The sequence below is a fragment of the Salmo salar genome, chromosome 07 (assembly GCF_965601325.2).
Source record: "Salmo salar chromosome 07, fSalSal1, whole genome shotgun sequence".
In the NCBI taxonomy this organism is placed as follows: Eukaryota; Metazoa; Chordata; class Actinopteri; order Salmoniformes; family Salmonidae; genus Salmo; species Salmo salar.
In genome coordinates, this window is record NC_138297.1 from 31,245,493 (window position 1) to 31,262,951 (window position 17,459).

General features: G+C 41.8%; 1 protein-coding gene across 1 annotated transcript; it reads left to right on the plus strand.

The window, feature by feature from the left end:
• Positions 1 to 1,232: 1,232 nt before the first annotated feature.
• Positions 1,233 to 17,340, plus strand: LOC106608936 (schwannomin-interacting protein 1). The gene is made up of 7 exons (XM_014207176.3): positions 1,233 to 1,671; positions 9,369 to 9,699; positions 11,761 to 11,939; positions 14,472 to 14,565; positions 14,747 to 14,899; positions 15,168 to 15,285; positions 16,051 to 17,340. Exons 2-7 carry the CDS (start codon positions 9,436 to 9,438, stop codon positions 16,149 to 16,151), a joined length of 909 nt encoding a protein of 302 aa, XP_014062651.3. The 5' UTR covers positions 1,233 to 1,671; positions 9,369 to 9,435; the 3' UTR covers positions 16,152 to 17,340.
• The last annotated feature ends 119 nt before the right edge of the window (positions 17,341 to 17,459 follow it).

Below are 17,459 nucleotides of genomic sequence, written 5' to 3' on the forward strand. Positions count from 1 at the left end.
TGTCAGAGCATGCATTTTTAACTGACACATTTCATGGAATGGGTGATTGAAATCAATGAATGTATCATAGAGTATGTCAAACCATGAATTTCTAAGCCGAAACATTTCATGAAAAGTGGGGACTGAAATGAATGAATGTATCATAGTGTGTTAGACCATGAATTAACTGACATGTTATGAAATTGGTGACTGTAGTAAATGGATGTGGTTTAACCTGCACTGTTTATATTAAGTAGTTGAAATACTGAGGGTTGTTGATAGGGTTAATCTTTACTATTTTCAGACCAATATTTCATCTACAGCCCAAAATGTCTTTGGTGATTCAAATACAGTATATTGCATTGTGGCCAATGGAATAGGTGAAGTAGACAGTGCTGCAGGGTATTTAGATCACAGTCCCCCATGAAATAACACCATACATCAACTGTGTAAGTCGCTCTGGATAAGAGCGTCTGCTAAATTACGTAAATGTAAATGTAAAAAATACATAGATTCTACAGACCCTAATGAGTAATCCCAACCCCACTTTTACCCGGCACATAGAATAGTTTTTTCTCCATAAGCCAATGTGTATTTTATAGGCCTACAGTGTATTGCATTGGGACCAATGGAACAGGTGGAGTGGAGTGGAGTGCTGCTGGGTATTTAGACCGCAGTCCACCAAGAAATAACCCCATATAGATTCTACAGACCTCACTGAGTATTCCCAGCCCCACTTTTACATCTGCACATATAATCATTTTTCTCTACAACCCAATATTGTGAACATACCAGTCTGAACATTGATTTTTTTGATAGTGGTCTTAAAATGTTTTTAGAAGCACATTTGTAATTGTTTCTATAAATGATGTATTGTATTTGCTTACAAGCACAATACAAATGGACATTGATTCAAATGTAATATATTTTGAATGAGTTATCCACATTGCAAGGTTTAGAAATGCGGGCTTTTATTTTTAAGGATTACTGAGTACCATACAGAGTGACGTTATTGTTTGTGCTGCTGGCAGAATACTAGTCCCAAATACTACTAACACGACAAGGGGGAACATAGCCTAAATAAAGTTTACTAACATCCTGAATTGTATTCTCTTAGTAATCATCTCCCTATCAATCAGAATTAAAACTTACAGAATCAAATCCTACTTTCTTCTACCATTTGAATGTCAGTAGTCTGTTAGAAAACGGTGAAATATGACACCTGGTAATTTTCGTTACTTATTCAGCCCGTCTCTCTCCACCCCTCCTCTCTCTGTGTCCCTACTGAAAAGCCGTGAAATTCCTGAAGGTTTACGCTTTTGTTTCGATTGTTTTGGCGCAAGAATTCGTGGATTTCTTGGAGATGCTCGGCTACTAACCAGCTATAACATTAGGCTACTAAAGTACATTTGCCACTGGTTGTAACTTCAAAGCCGCGTAAACAAGCTTCCCATAATCTTGCAGTTCAACACCCTTCTCCCGTTACAGTGAGCGAGAAGTTGAGATAAAGGAACGGGGAATTAAAAAAAGTGTGGAAACTCAGGAAGAAGGAGGGGGAGAAGGAAGGAGAATAAAGGGAAACTAGGAAGAGTTTTCGCTCAAGGAAGCGAGAGAAAGTTATGTGGACACAAGAATCCTCTCCCCGGGTTTGACAGCGCAAGAAGCTGTGATTTCTACTCCCCTGGGAAATTGGTAAGCGATTCCAAATAGGTATTGGGTTACACGATCGACCACTGACTAACTTAACAATATGCATATAGGCTACATCTATCGATACGTGTTATGTGTTTATTTTACTTCGCTTCTTCTCTAGGCTACTTCTTGGGCCTATTATCATTATATAGGCTACTTTATATAGGCTACTGTTACTATAGCGTACATCAATCAGTCTTGAAAACACTTTTTCCCTAACAGCGTTTACGTAACTGTCTTTATTTTCTATTTCTATTTCTTATTCAATTATATTCTGCAGTCTGTCTTGATCTATACACATTTCAGAGTGCAGTTTGGATAGCCACATAGATAGACCCACTGGTAATTTAGGCTGTAAGTTACTTACACTGGTACATTGTAAAGTTGAAACGCTCTATATTCTGTTTCCAGGCATTCCATGTGTTACCTTAACGTTTAACAAAAACATTAACTTTCTGAAACTCTCTCCTCTCTGTTGAACTCTAACTTCAAGTCGTCCCAAAATATAATAATTTTAATAATGTTGATAGCTTCTTTAAAGTAAAATGTTCTCCCTGCATATAATTTTGAAGTCGTAGGCCTACCAGTGCTTAATTTGTAGCCGGATCCTGCCGGAACAGGATCCCCTCCGTGGACTGTTTTATTCCGGAACGTATTTTGCCGGATCTGGTACCTCTCTTGTGTCATGAAAAATTAGTGTAACTTTTTGCGATGTAAAAAATATAATTAAAGCGTTCAAAGTTCATTCGAGTTGCCTCTTCGTTAATCATAGCGCAAAGGGTTCTGGAGGAGCTGAGGCACCCCTGATCAGTGGTGTAAAGTACTTAGGAAAAAATACTTTAAAGTACTATTTAAGTAGTTTTTGGAGTATCTGTACTTTACTTTACTATGTATATGTTTGACAACTTTTACTTTTACTTCACTGCATTCCTAAAGAAAACAATGTACACATTTTTTCCATTACATTTACTTTTGATACTTAAGTATATTTAAAACCAAATACTTTTAGACTTTCACTCAAGTAGTATTTTACTGGGTGACTTTCACTTTTACTTGAGTCATTTTCTATTAAGGTATTTTTACTTTTGCTCAAGTATGACAATTGTGGACTTTTTCCACCACTGCCCCTGATAAATTGAAATACATTTGCCGAAGTTATAGAATAACTGCTGTCTGTTCAATGAAAATAATGAAATAATTCAGAATAGCCTACTACACCATGAAAATGCCCGTCATTTAGCCACAGAGGTCAATAGCATCTTTTAAAAAATAGCCTAGCTGTGGATTGTGTGTAGCCCAATAACAAGACATAGCCTAGAGTCAGGAAGACGCAGAAAATCTGTCAGTGAACAGCATGCAGACAAAACAGGCCTTTCGCAATATTTCAAATACAATTGCGGGAAAACACAGGTTGGAAACCAAATGGCTCCTGCTGAAAAGAGAAGTCTCTAATCTGTCTGCTCTAGCCTAACAAAATATTTGATAAACTTCCAAATACAAAGTGAAACAAGTGAGATATACAGTGTATTCGGAAAGTATTCTGAGCCCTTGACTTTTCCCCAAAAGTTTTACGTTACATACTTATTCTAACATTTATTAAATTGTTTTTTCCATCATCAATCTACACACAATACCACATAATATTGGGGCGGCAGGTAGCCTAGTGGTTAGAGTGTTGGGCCAGTAACCGGAAGGTTGCTAGATCGATCCCCTGAGCTGACAAGGTAAAACTCTTGTCATTCTGCCCCTGAACAAGGCAGTTAACCCACTTTTCCTAAGCTGTCATTGTAAAGACTTGCCTAATTAAATGTAAAAAAAAAATTGGACAAAGCAAAAACAGGTTTTTAGAATCTTTTGCAAATGTATTAAAAATATTAAACTGAAATATTACATTTACATATGTATTCAGACCCTTTACTCAGTACTTTGTTGAAGCACCTTTGGCAGCAATTACAGCCTAGAGGTGTCTTGGGTATGACGCTACAAGCTTGGCTCACCTGTATTTGGGGAGTTTCTCCCATTCTTCTCTGCAGATCCTCTCAAGCTCTGTCAGGTTGGTTGGGGAGCGTTGCTGCACAGCTATTCTCAGGTCTCTACCAGTAGCGACCCGTCATTCAGGGCAGGTGGGGCTCCACATTTTTTTGGGGGCTTGCCTATTTTGCATGTTATTTTGGCATTAGTACATGTCACATATCAGTTTGCAAACAATGTAATTTTTTTTATATATCACTGAGTTAATAAAGCCGCATGGTCTCTTTTTTGTTTTCTTGAGTAAGGCAGCTCCAAAATTCAGGTGTTTGAGCCTAGCTCAGTGCTTTCTGTGGTGGTGGGGCAAGCCAGCAGAAAATAGGAGCATTGCGCCGTGATTGGCTCAGTGTTCTGTCACTCATGGGGACACTACTTCACAGGCCAAGTCTAAGTCCTTAGTAAGGGTAGACATCGAACATTTAAGCCCCTTGGGTCCTGCCATAGAGTTACATTAGAAGAGCCCTTCCAAGAAGGCTCAAGGTCATTGGCCACAGATAAAATGACGTCAAATCACGTTATATGTATAGTAGCTTTGATTGGACTGATCATGTCAAAATCTTACTTTCAAAATCTTAGCTAGCAGTTATCAGCATGAATCAAGTCGACAATCTACTGACAAATCCTTTTTAATCCTTTCATATGAAGATAAATAATGAAGAGAAATTATAGATAAAATGTATCGGTGCTCATCGGCCATTGGACATAAACATTACACAACAAGTTGGAAATCGCAAATTAAACAATGAGTGGTTTGGAAATAATCAGTGGCTAACTCCAAGCGTTACAGTGAAGTGGTTGTGTGTTTTTGTCCCGAGTACCCACCATAAATCCAGAGAATTTCAGACTTTGATGACAAAATTTGCCCACAAAGGACCGCCGCGCCAACTTCCTGTTTAAGTGAGCACAGCACAAGGTGAATCCAAAAGTGTCTTGTATGCAGCTGCATAAGTGATGTAATATGCAAGGGAGATATGTATACTGTAGCTAAGAAAGTCATACTAAGTGTATGTTGTGTAGTAAGCTGTTAGTAGCCCATGTGCCTCACCCTAATAATTTGGTCTATTTTCACCAACGCAGTATTGTAAACACATCGTTTGTAGCCGGTGTTTGCTTGTTTGCAGACTTTTTTGTACAGATTTGACAGTGCTACTGATAGTAGTGGTGACGCTTGGCTTGCATGTGCAAATTCAGCACACACAACATTTTATAATAGAATTTTGTTATTTGACGTGTCAAATTAAAAGCTTATTTAACACGTCAAATAGTGTTATTTGACGTGTATCTTTTTTGACACGCAAAGACCCAAACAGCGTTCAATGTGCCTCATCCTAATAATTGTGTCTATTTTCACCTCTTAATTTCGCCTACTGTTCTAACTTGGTGGTGCACATGTAGCCTATAACCTGTTTTAGAGAAATGTAATCATCAAATATTGTAAGAGCTTTCATTGTCTGCTTATATGCCCCCTTTATTTATCCTACGGTTCTGACTTGGTTTACAGGGAGTACACTGTAAAAACGGCCCATGTTCTGAATTCTGTCGCTGTACATTTCAAAGGTGCTGACCAAATAGTTATATTGACTACGTCCGTCGTTGCTTGCTCTTTAATGTCTTAATCGAAATTACGGCTTGCCTCTTATCCGCTTGTCGTCCCCTTATGCCATAGTTTGTACGTTTTAATTGTCGGTAGAAACCACATTTGTTTAAGCAAGTCAGCCATATCAGCTATGTTTTTTAAAATGCAGTAAATGAGGCTGAATTAACTGTTTCGCTGCCAGACAAGGCTCCTCTGATAGCCAGGTGTAGCCAGTTGTAAGGTGTTTGGACTGCTGTTGGGACTCTGCTGTTGGGACAGCTTTATGTAGGCCCTAACAGTTTGTGGGAACAGCTTGTCACCATTATAGTGTAATTAATGTACTGTTTAGTGTTGTGTTGTGTTGTGTAGTGGATTTGCTGGCATGCATCCCACATGTTTTTTTAGTTTTGTCCCACCAAAATGTACATGAACCTTCGCCCCAGTCTGAGGTTCTGAGCACTCTGGGGCAGGTTTTCATCAAGGATCTCTATGTACTTTGTTTTATTCATCTTTCCCCCTCAATCCTGACTAGTCTTCCAGTCCCTGCCACTGAAAAACATCCCCACACCATGATGATGCCACCACCATGCTTCACCGTAGGGATGGTGCCAGGTTTCCTTCTGGAAGTTTCTCCCATCTCCACAGAGGAACTCTGTCAGAGTGACCATCGGGTTCTTGGTCACCTCCCTGACCAAGGTCCTACTCCCCCAATTGCTCAGTTTAGCCGGGTAGCCAGCTCTAGGAAGAGTCTTGGTGGTTCCAAACGTCTTCCATTTAAGAACGATGGAAGCCACTCTGTTCTTGGGAACCTTCAATGCTGCAGAAATAGATCCCTAGATCTGTGCCTCGACACAATCCTGTCTCGGAGCTCTACGGACAATTTCTTCGACATCATGGCTTGGGTTTTGCTCTGACATGCACTGTCAACTGTGGGACCTGATATAAACAGATGTGTGCCTTTCCAAATCATGTCAAATCAATTGAATTTACCACAAGTGGACTCCAATCAAGTTGTGGAAACATTTTAATGATGATCAATGGAAACAGGATGTACCTGACCTCAATTTCCAATCTCATAGCTAAGGCTCTGAATACTTATGTAAATAAGGCATTTCAGTTTTTTATTTTTAATACATTTGCTAAAATCTCTAAAAACCTGCATTCGATTGGTCATTATGGTGTATTGTGTGTAGAATGATGAGGGAAAAAAATGTTTTATTCAATTTTAGAAAAAGACTGTAACGTTACAAAATGTGGAAAAAGTCAAGGGGTCTGAATACTTTCCGAATGCACTGTAGGTTTTTGGATCGAACGCATCGGCCATCACCGGTGAGTGAGCTGCACATCATTGCGTGAGTAAGTGAAACTGAATAGCATTTTTAGGATTATAATTTCATCCTCATATTGTAGCCTACAATATGTGTCTCCACACACGTAGGCCTATGCTGTTGATCAAATCAAATCACATTGTATTAGTCACATGCGCCGAATACAACACCTTACAGTGAAATGCATACTTACAAGCCCCTAACCTACAGTGCAGTTTCAAGCAATATGGATAAGAATAAGAGATAAAAGTAACAAGTAATTAAAGAGGAGCAGTAAAAAATAACAATATATACAGGGGGGTGCCGGTACAGAGTCAATGTGTGGGGGCACCGGTTAGTTGAGGTAGTATGTACATGTAGGTAGAGTTAATTAAAGTGACTATGCATAGATGACAACAGAGAGTGGCAGTGGTGGGGGAATGTAAGTAATCTGGGTAGCCATTTGACAAGATGTTCAGGAGTCTTATGGCTTGGGGGTAGAAGCTGTTTAGAAGCCTCTTGGACCTAGACTTGGCGCTCCGGTACCGCTTGCCGTGTGGTAGTAGAGAGAAGAATCTATGACTAGAGTGGCTGGAGTCTTTGACAATTTTCAGGTCCTTCCTCTGACACCGCCTGGTATAGAGGTCCTGGATGGCATGAATCTTGGCCCCAGTGATGTACTGGGCCGTTCGCATTACCCTCTGTAATGCCTTGCGGTCGGAGGCCGAGCAGTTGCCATACCAGGCAGTGATGCAACCAGTCAGGATGCTCTCAATGGTGCAGCTGTAGAATCTTTTTAGGATCTGAGGACCCATGCCAAATCTTTTCAGTCTCCTGAGGGGGAATAGTTTTTGTCGTGCCCGCTTCATGACTGTCATGGTGTGCTTGGACCATGTTAGTTTGTTTGTGATGTGGACACCAAGGAACTTGAAGCTCTCAACCTGCTCCACTGCAGCCCCGTCGATGAGAATGGTGGCGTGCTCGGTCCTCCTTTTCCTGTAATCCACAATCATCTCCTTTGTCTTGATCACGTTGAGGGGGAAGTTGTTGTACTGGCACCACACGGCCAGGTTTCTGACCTCCTCCCTATAGGTTGTCTCGATGTTGTCGGTGACCATCGGCAAATTTAATGACGGTGTTGGAGTCGTGCCTGGCTGTGCAGTCATGAGTGAACAGGGAGTACAGGAGGGGGCTAAGCACAGTGTTGTTACCTACCCTTACCACCTGGGGGCGGCCCATCAGGAAGTCCAGGATCCAGTTGCAGAAGGAGGTGTTTAATCCCAGGGTCCTTAGCTTATTGATGAGATTTGAGGGCACTATGGTGTTGAACGCTGAGCTGTAGTCAATGAATAGCATTCTCACGTAGGTATTCCTTTTGTCCAGGTGGGAAAGGGCCATTTGGAGTGCAATAGAGACTGCATCATCTGTGGATCTGTTGGGGCGGTATGCAAATTGGAGTGGGACTAGGGTTTCTGGGATAATAGTGTTGATGTGAGCCATGACCAGCCTTTCAAAGCACTTCATGGCTACAGACGTGAGTGCTACGGGTCGGTAGTCATTTAGACAGGTAACCTTAGTGTTCTTGGGCACAGGCACTATGGTGGTCTGCTTAAAACATGTTGGTATTACAGACTCGGACAGGGAGAGGTTGCAAATGTCAGTGAAGACACTTTCTAGTTGGTCAGCGCATGCTCGCAGTACACGTCCTGATAATCCGTCTGGCCCTGCGGCCTTGTGAATGTTGACCTGTCTAAAGGTCTTACTCACATCGGCTGCGGAGAGCGTGATCACACAGTCTTCCAGTACAGCTGGTGCTCTCATGCATGTTTGAGTGTTATTTGCCTCGAAGCGAGCATAGAAGTAATTTAGCTCGTCCTGTAGGCTCCTGTCACTGGGCAGCTCTCAGCTGTGCTTCCCTTTGTAGTCTGTAATGGTTTGCAGGCCCTGCCACATCCGTCGAGCATCAGAGCCGGTGTAGTATGACTCGATCTTAGTCCTGTATTGATGCTTTGCCTGTTTGATGGTTCGTTGGAGGGCATTGCGGGATTTCGTATAAGCTTCTTGAAGAGGCAGCTCTAGCCTTTAGCTCAGTGCGGATGCTGCCTGTAATCCATGATTTCTGGTTGGGTTATGTACGTACGGTCACTGTGGGGACGACATCATCGACGCACTTATTTATGAAGCCAATGACAGATACTCCTCAATGCCATTGGAGGAATCCTGGGAACATATTCCAGTCTGTGCTAGCAAAACCGTCCTGTAGCTTAGCATCTGCTTCATCTGACCATTCATTTGATGGATTTAAGGTCGTTTTTATTGATCTCAGATTCTCAGTTTGTCAGTGTCAAAGTAGCCTGTCATTTCGATCATTTGTATGGTTTTGAAAAAATTCTTCAAAAGTCTCCAGTCATGTAAAATTATTTTGAATTGCATGAAATGCGTTTATAAAAGGACACATTTTTCCCAGACCCTAGGCTACTACAATGTTCCCCATGTGTGCAACTTCTGTAAGTGCCTCTACTCTACTGTTTTGTGTCACTACGCAAATGTGATGATATGCTTTATTATCAAGGTGATTTCTTTTTTTTTTTTTCAGTACCTCAGAGCTCCCCAGGTCACCCCCCTCTCGCACTCGCTTTTGCTTCCGGCACCTCCTGATTTACAAATTAAGCACTGCCTACCACCAAGTAGTGTAGTATAGTTGTTATAACAGCTTAGTAACCAGTAGGTTACTATAGTTCTTTATAACATGTTTATTAAGTAGTAGTATATCATCTTTATCTTAGACAACCCTCCAACCCAGAGCGGAGTGAAGTCTACCCACGCTGGCACTCTCTGCCACTGACACAAGAGATGGAGGGAGAGAAGGAGAAAGAGAGGGAGCGGGGAGAGGAGAAAGAGAGCGACGAGACGGAGGAAGAGGAGAAACAGAGCGACGAGGCTGAAGAGGAAGATGATGAAGAGGATGATGATGCGGAAGGAGCGGCGTTGGTGTGGCAGGAGGGGTCCTACGGAGAGGATGACCTGGGCCTACCCATAATGCATTGGGAGGCGCTGAGCCTGCGCATCGCAGAGCTGGAGAAACAGGAAGAGGAAAAGAGAGAGAAGAAAACAAAGGTCAGAGGTCACGGTTGAGTGCTGGGGACAGGTGTTTTTGGACAGGTAGTGGAGAGGAGAGGGGGAAGGGGAGAGGAGTGAGAAGAAAGAACAGAGGTAAAGGGTCATAGTTGAATGCTGTCTGTTACTTATGGATGTGGACAGGTGACACAGTTGTATATTTATGGGAGAGAAGTGTGCATCTGTCAGGGACACAGATGAAATGTGTCCATGAATGCAATGTCAGTCAGCTGCTCTATTCAGTGACTCATTTTGTGTTGAAAGAGACTACACAGCACTGCTAAACAATATACAATATTAACTTTTTTTAATCCATTATCATTTTAACCTTTATTTATCCAGGAAGTCCCATTGAGGTCAGAATACCTCTTTTACAAGGGAGACCTGGCCAATAGGGCAGCTCATTCAAAAAACAATTAAACTTACACACAGGAGAGGCTCTCCATAACTTGCTCTGTATAACTTGTGCTACCTACAGACGTGTGAAAAAGTAAGTACACCCCCTGGAAAGTGTTACTTTTTAGTAAGTATTTGGACAGATGGATATGTAATCTTCACTTCAACACTATTGACAGATAAAGGTAACCTAATTTAACAAGTTAAACTGAAAGTTTATACTTTGCAATTATTTATTCATCGAAGGTCAACAGAAATGCAATTCCATAGTGTGGAAAAAATAAGTACACCCCTAGCTTCAGTAGCTGGCGTCGTTCCCTTTGGCTGAAATAACTTAATGTAGCCGTTTCTTGTAACTGTCTATCAGTCTCTCATATCAACTGGAAGGAATTTTTCCCAACTCATCTTTACAGTACTGCTTCAACTGTGTTATATTCAAGGGATTTCTTGCATGCACGACCCGCTTCAAGTCCCCCCACAGCATTTCGACAGGATTGAGATCTTGGCTTTGACTCGGCGATTCCATAACCCTCCATTTCTTCTTTTTGAGACATTCTGTTGTAGCTTTGTTTGTGTGTTTTGGATCATTGTCCTGTTGCAAGATCCATGTTCGATTCAGCTTCAGCTTTTAGACAGATGGCCTCACATTCTCCTCAAGAATTCTCTGCTACGATATGTAATTCATGGTTGACTAAATGATGGCAAGTTTGCCAGGCCCTCAGGCAGCAAAGCAGCCCCAAACCATAATGCCACCGCCTCCATGCTTTACGGTTGGTATGAGGTTCTTCTGTTCAAAGGCAGTGTTTCGTTTTTGCCAAAGATGGCATCTGGCATTGCGGCCAAACAAGTCTGGAAAACGTCAGTCTTGTCTTGATATTCTTTTTTGAAAGCAGAGGCTTCTTCCTTCCTGACCTCCCATGTAGGCCAAGATTGTGCCGTCTCTTTCTGACAGTTGACTCATGCACTTCAATATTGATTGTAGCAAGAGAGGCCTGTAGATCACTTGATGTTACATTGGGGTTCTTAGAGACTTCTATGAGCATCTTTCGGTCAGCTCTTGGGGTGAATTTGGTGGGACAACCTGTTCTAGGTAGATTGCCAGTGGTCTGGAATTTTCTCCATTTGTAGATGATCCGTCGGACAGTGGAACAATGTACTTCGAATTGCTTGGAAATTGATTTGTAACCCCTCCCAGACTCACAGGCATCAATAATCTTTCTTCTGGGGGCCTCGGATAGGTATTTGGATCTTTGCATGATGTGTTACAACACCCATATGGTTAAGACCAAACCAGACCAAGTTTATAATCTTTATGGAAGTCTGGACCCTCCCAAGGTACTCTCTAAAGATTTCCTAATAATTTGCACCTGTGCACCTGATCCTAATTTTAGCCATTTTAGGTGAAGGTAAAGGGAGGGGTGTACACATTTTCCCTGCATAACGAAATTGCATTTTGGTTTATTTTAATTGCATAACATTTTCAAAGTACATTTTTTGGTGTGCGATTTGTTAAATTGGGTTCCCTTTATCAATGAATGTGGTTGGAAAATAGCTCAAATATCCATGTGTCCAAATATGTAAAAAAATATATATATATATTAAAAAAGACCACTTTCCAAAGGGTGTACTTACTTTTTCACGACTGTATATCTGATTCATCTCCAGTCTTCCAGTGTCCTGGAACGAGGTAAGAAATTGTCAGCAAGCCGGCCGGAGGAGAGAGAGAGAGGGAAGACGCTGTCCATGAACCGGCCAGGAGACAGGGAGCAAGGGAAGAGTAAGGAGAGCTGGGAGGACGGAGGCGAGGAGGACTGCAATAGCCGCGTGACAGCCCTAACTTCTCGGTACGAAGCACGGTGTCGTCTACGTAACATTGTGTGGTGATAGTGTTGTTTCATTATGTACTAATAGTATAGTACCCAGGCTGATACAATCATGAACAAATCCCACTTCTGACACCAGTAATGAAACCAAGGGAGAAGCATAAGGTCCGAGGCAAGAAGCGAACTCACAACCTTGTGGTCAATAATCCAAGAAAGAATCCAAGAAAGCTAGCTCCCTAGAGGAGTGGTATCAAATAAAATTTGATTGGTCACATACACATGGTTAGCACATGTTATAGCTAGTGTAGTGAAATGCTTGTGCTTCTAGTTCCGACAGTGCAGCAATATCTACCAAGTAATCTAACAATTCCACAACAGCTACCTAATACACACAAATCTAAGTACGGGAATGGAATAAGAATTTATAAATATATGGATGAGCAATGACAGAGCGGCATAGGCAAGATGCAATAGATAGTATTAAAAACAGTGTATACATACACTACCGGTCAAAAGTTTTAGAACAGCTACTCATTCCAGGGTTTTTCTTTATTTGTATTATTTTCTACATTGTAGAATAATAGTGAATACATCAAAACTATGAAATAACACATATGGAATCATGTAGTAACCAAAAAAGGGTTAAATAAATCAATATATATTTTATATTTTAGATTCTTCAAATAGCCACACTTTGCATTGATGACAGCTTTGCACACTCTTGGCATTCTCTCAACCAGCTTCATGAGGTAGTCACCTGGAATGCATTTCAATTAACAGGTGTGCCTTCTTAAAAGTTAACTTGTGGAATTTCTTTCTTAATGTGTTTGAGCCAATCAGTTGTGTTGTGACAAGGTAAGGGGGGTATACAGAAGATAGCCCTATTTGGTAAAAGACCAAGTCCATATTATGGCAAGAACAGCTCAAATAAGCAAAGAGAAACGACAGTCCATCATTACTTTAAGACATGAAGGTCTGTCAATACGGAAGATTTCAAGAACTTTGAACGTTTCTTCAAGTGCAGTTGCAAATACCATCAAGCGCTATGATGAAACTGGCTCTCATGAGGACCGCCACAAGAATGGAAGACCCAGAGTTGCCTCTGCTGCAGAGGATAAGTTCGTTGGAGTTACCAGCCTCAGAAATTGCAGCCCAAATAAATGCTTCACAGAGTTCAAGTAACAGACACATCTCAACATCAACTGTTCAGAGGAGACTGCGTGAATCAGGTCTTGGTCGAATTGCTGGAAAGAAGCCACTACTAAAGGACACCAATAATAAAAAGAGACTTGCTTGGGCCAAGAAACACGAGCAATGGACATTAGACCGGTGGAAATTTGTCCTTTGTTCTGGAGTCCAAATTTGAGATTTTTAGTTCCAACCGCCGTGTCTTTGTGAGACGCAGTGTGGGTGAACGGATGATCTCCACATGTGTATTTCTCACAGTAAAGCATGGAGAAGGAGGTGCTATGGTATGAGGTTGGCTTGCTGGTGACACTGTCTGTGATTTATTTAGAATTCAAGGGACACTTAACCAGCATGGCTACCACAGCATTCTGCAGTGATACGCCATCCCATCTGGTTTGGGCTTAGTGGGACTATCATTTGTTTTTCAACAGGACAATGACCCAACACATCTCCAGAATATGTAAGGGCTATTTTACCAAGAAGGAGAGTGATGGAGTACTGCATCAGATGACCTGGCTTCCACAATCCCCCGACCTCAACTCAATTGAGATGGTTTGGGATGAGTCGGACCGAAAAAGTGAAGGAAAAGCAGCCAACAAATGCTCAGCATATGTGGGAACTCCTTCAAGACTGTTGGAAAAGCATTCCAGGTGATGCTGGTTGAGAGAATGCCAAGAGTGTGCAAAGTTGTCATCAAGGCAAAGGGTGGCTATTTGAAGAATCTCAAATATAAAATATATTTTGATTTTTTTAACACTTTTTTGGTTACTACATGATTCCATGGCTGTTGGCTGATGGCTGTTTAACAGTCTGATGGCCTTGAGATAGAAGCTGTTTTTCAGCCTCTCGGTCCCAGCTTTGATGCACCTGTACAGACCTCGCCTTCTGGATGGTAGCGGGTTGAACAGGCAGTGGTTTGGGTGGTTGTTGTCCTTGATTATCTTTTTGGCTTTCCTGTGACATCGGGTGCTGTAAGGTGTCCTGGAGGGCAGGTAGTTTGAACCCGGTAATGCATTGTGCAGACCTCACCACCCTCTGGAGAGCCCTGTGGTCGTGGGTGGTGCAGTTGCCCTACCAACCGGTGATACAGCCTGACAGGATGCTCTCAATTGTGCATCTGTAAAAGTTTGTGAGGGTTTTAGGTGACATGACAAATTTCTTCAGCCTAAGTTGTGCCTTCTTCACCACACTGTCTGTGTGGGTGGACCATTTTGTCCGTGATGTGGACCAGTTTGTCCGTGATGTGTACGCCGTGATGTGTATGCCGAGGAACTTAAAAACTTTCCACCTTCTCTTGTAATCATGTTTATCAATGCCAGGGTAATTTCACTACTTACTAACTAAAAAATGTTTTTTCCTCATCAGTCTTTCGAATCAGATGAACCTCCAGCTGTGCTTCATCAATGACAGCGGAAGCGAAGAAGAGGATGAGGATACTGGCAAAAAAGTTAGCGTGAAGGTAAGCACACACACTCAAAAGGTAAGGCTGGTCATAGATAGAGTGCTACAGCTCTTATGAATCAAAATGGCAACAAAGAGGGACTGGATATATCATAGAATTGTGAAAGACACTTGTTTTCTTGTATTCCAGATCTCAATCGTAATGCCATTTTGTTTTATTTTGTTTCTGTCCTTTCAAGAATTCCAAAATGGTTGGTAAGAGCAGTCCCAGTGGGCAGGTGTGCCAGCATCCAAAGTTCCCTGCCCCCCCTGCAGCCAAGAGCAAATCATCAGGCTTCAAGGCTGCGCTGAGCGCACTCAGAAACAAGCTGAGGACCGAGCAGAAACAGGAGGTGAGAGTGGGAGAGAGGGAGCGAGGGACCTGAATCCCAAATCAACTCCTACCCCCTACCCCCTCTGCACTCCTGTAGTTCTGAATGTATAGGATAGGCACTTGCTTCACCTTGCCGTCTGATACAATCCCATCATATCTACAGGAGTGGCTAGGAAGGAGGGACTAGCGGTTAATAGTACTGCCCTCGGGGTGCACAGTGTTTTGTTATTAGGTGTTATCCTCAGTTATCTTATATTCTGTTCTTCACTCTGTCCCCTGTGTCTCAGAGCCCAGCTTGTTGTAATCAGCTGTTGAAGAATAGAAGACTGGACCGTAGTGACCTGCAAGCCTTCAGTCTCAAAGAGCTCAACGTCCACCAAAACTCTCTCAACAAGGCTATACAAGGTGAGTGGTCACTTAGATACTACACCGGATAAATTGCATATTTACACTGAGTGTAGAAAACATTGCTCTTTCCATGACATAGACTGACCAGGTGAATCCAGGTGAAAGCTATGATCCCTTATTGATGTCACCTGTTAAATCAACCTCAATCAGTGTAGATGAATGGGAGAAGACAGGTTAAAGAAGGATTTTTAAGCGTTGAGACAAGTGAGACATAGATTGTGTATATGGGCCATTCAGAGGGTGAATGGGCAAGACAAAAGACTTAAGTGCCTTTGAACGGGGTATAGTAGTAGGTGCCAGGAGCACCGATTTGAGTGTCAAGAACTGCAACGCTGCTGGGTTTTTCCACACTAAACAGTTTCCAGAGTGTATGAAGAATGGTCCACCACCCAAAGGACATCCAGCCAATTTCACACAACTGTGGGAAGCATTGGAGTCAACATGGGCCAGCATGGAACGCTTTCGACACCTTGTAGAGTTCATGCCCTAACAAATTGAGGCTGTTCTGAGGGCAAAAGTGGGTGCAACTCAATATTAGGAAGGTGTTCCTAATGTTTTGTACACTCAGTGTATATTTTAGGTATAGGCTACTTTATATTTCACCTTTTTCATTTATAAGTTATACCAACCTTATTATTTTACATTTATTTCACCTTTGTCAAGTGATCTGTACAACTGCATTTGATCTTACATTTTTGATCTGACATTTTGTTTGTGTCCACGTGTGCACATGTGGGTGTGTCTCTGTGCCTCGCTCATCAGACCTTAGCACAGAGCTGGTGGTTCATCTACAGACTCGGGACCAGCTGAGGACAGAACAGGATGCTATGCTGCTGGAGGTACAGGATATGACATCACTCTGAAGTCACCTTAGAATCACATATAGAAACCTGACCAAGATGGCTGCCATTATCAGCACAATCTTAGAGCTATGCAGGTCTATGAAAAGCCACTCTTGCGTATTATATACTCTATGGACGACACTTTCAGAAGGCCCATCACCATAGAATAATTAAAATCATTCTAAGTTCTACGGTCGTCGTCTAATAAAATGGAATCCCGGTGTTAGAGATCAGGTCACAATCAGTCAATGACGGACACCGGTGCTTGAAATTAATGGACGAATCAAATCAATGTGAAGAGACTGCATCACTCCTAAATACTTTTTGGATTGAATTGCACAGCATTTTGTTTTTATTTCCCAGTGAGCAAAACTGGTTGAAATGACGTCATCACACCCAGTTTCACAGTCGTTATGACATCATATCAACCCGGTTTTGCTCTGTCTTTTTCTGTGTTTTTATAAAGGGAAACGTGTATGTCTGGACTGTTAATGTTGTTGTGTTGTAGTGTTTTAGGGGGAAAATGACGGTAATATTATAAGGGATTAATAAGCTGCTATTGCTGCCCATGGATCAGTCTAGTTCTAATGTCCATTGTCATCCACATGGTGAAATGCAATGATTGTTTGGTAGCACATTATTTGAACTGTACGTCATACGGTATCATAACAAATGTCCGAAGATTTCCTGTCATTGAGCGTTACGACGTAGAGTTTGAATAAAGTGTTACCCGATTGTTTTTATTCTTGTTGCTGGGACACGTTTCATTGTTTGTTTTGATTTTACGTTGCTACGTCTTCTATTCTCGTCTATGTTTTAATGTATGTATGATGATCGTTGAATGAGTCAGTCAGAGAAACGGGCATTACTAACCAAACACACACACACACAGTAATGCGAGCACAGCTCAACTCAATGACTTGGGTCTATTTGAGATAGCAGGAAGTGTAAAAGGAATGGAGTACTATATTAACCTGCATACTGTTGTAATATGACAACAATGTACCTACCAGCCGACCGACAAGATGCCTGACCAAGCCTCAGTCGTTTGGTACTGTTGTCATAAAACAGCAACACAAACACACAGACACACACACAAGGAGCATTGGGATTTTGTGTGGGTTACATGAGTTTGACATCACTGTTGACTTTGTTTTATTCTACAATAATTTTGCATGAAATAAACAGGTTGTCAAGGACACATATTGTATGTAGGTGTGCTAGTGCTGCTTTGTATGTATGTATGTACCTGTATCTAGAGACGGATTAAGTGTACATGTACAGTAGCTATTTACATAATGTATTTAGCACAGATGTAAATTGTATACA

What these genes read in the sequence shown, in the direction of transcription:
- LOC106608936 (XM_014207176.3), top strand. Translation starts at nt 9,436, where the DNA reads ATGGAGGGAGAGAAGGAGAAAGAGAGGGAGCGGGGAGAGGAGAAAGAG. An exon ending in GCAAAAAAGTTAGCGTGAAG is followed by an intron (nt 14,566 to 14,746) that starts GTAAGCACACAC and finishes TGTCCTTTCAAG; the next exon opens with AATTCCAAAATGGTTGGTAA. An exon ending in TCTCAACAAGGCTATACAAG is followed by an intron (nt 15,286 to 16,050) that starts GTGAGTGGTCAC and finishes CTCGCTCATCAG; the next exon opens with ACCTTAGCACAGAGCTGGTG.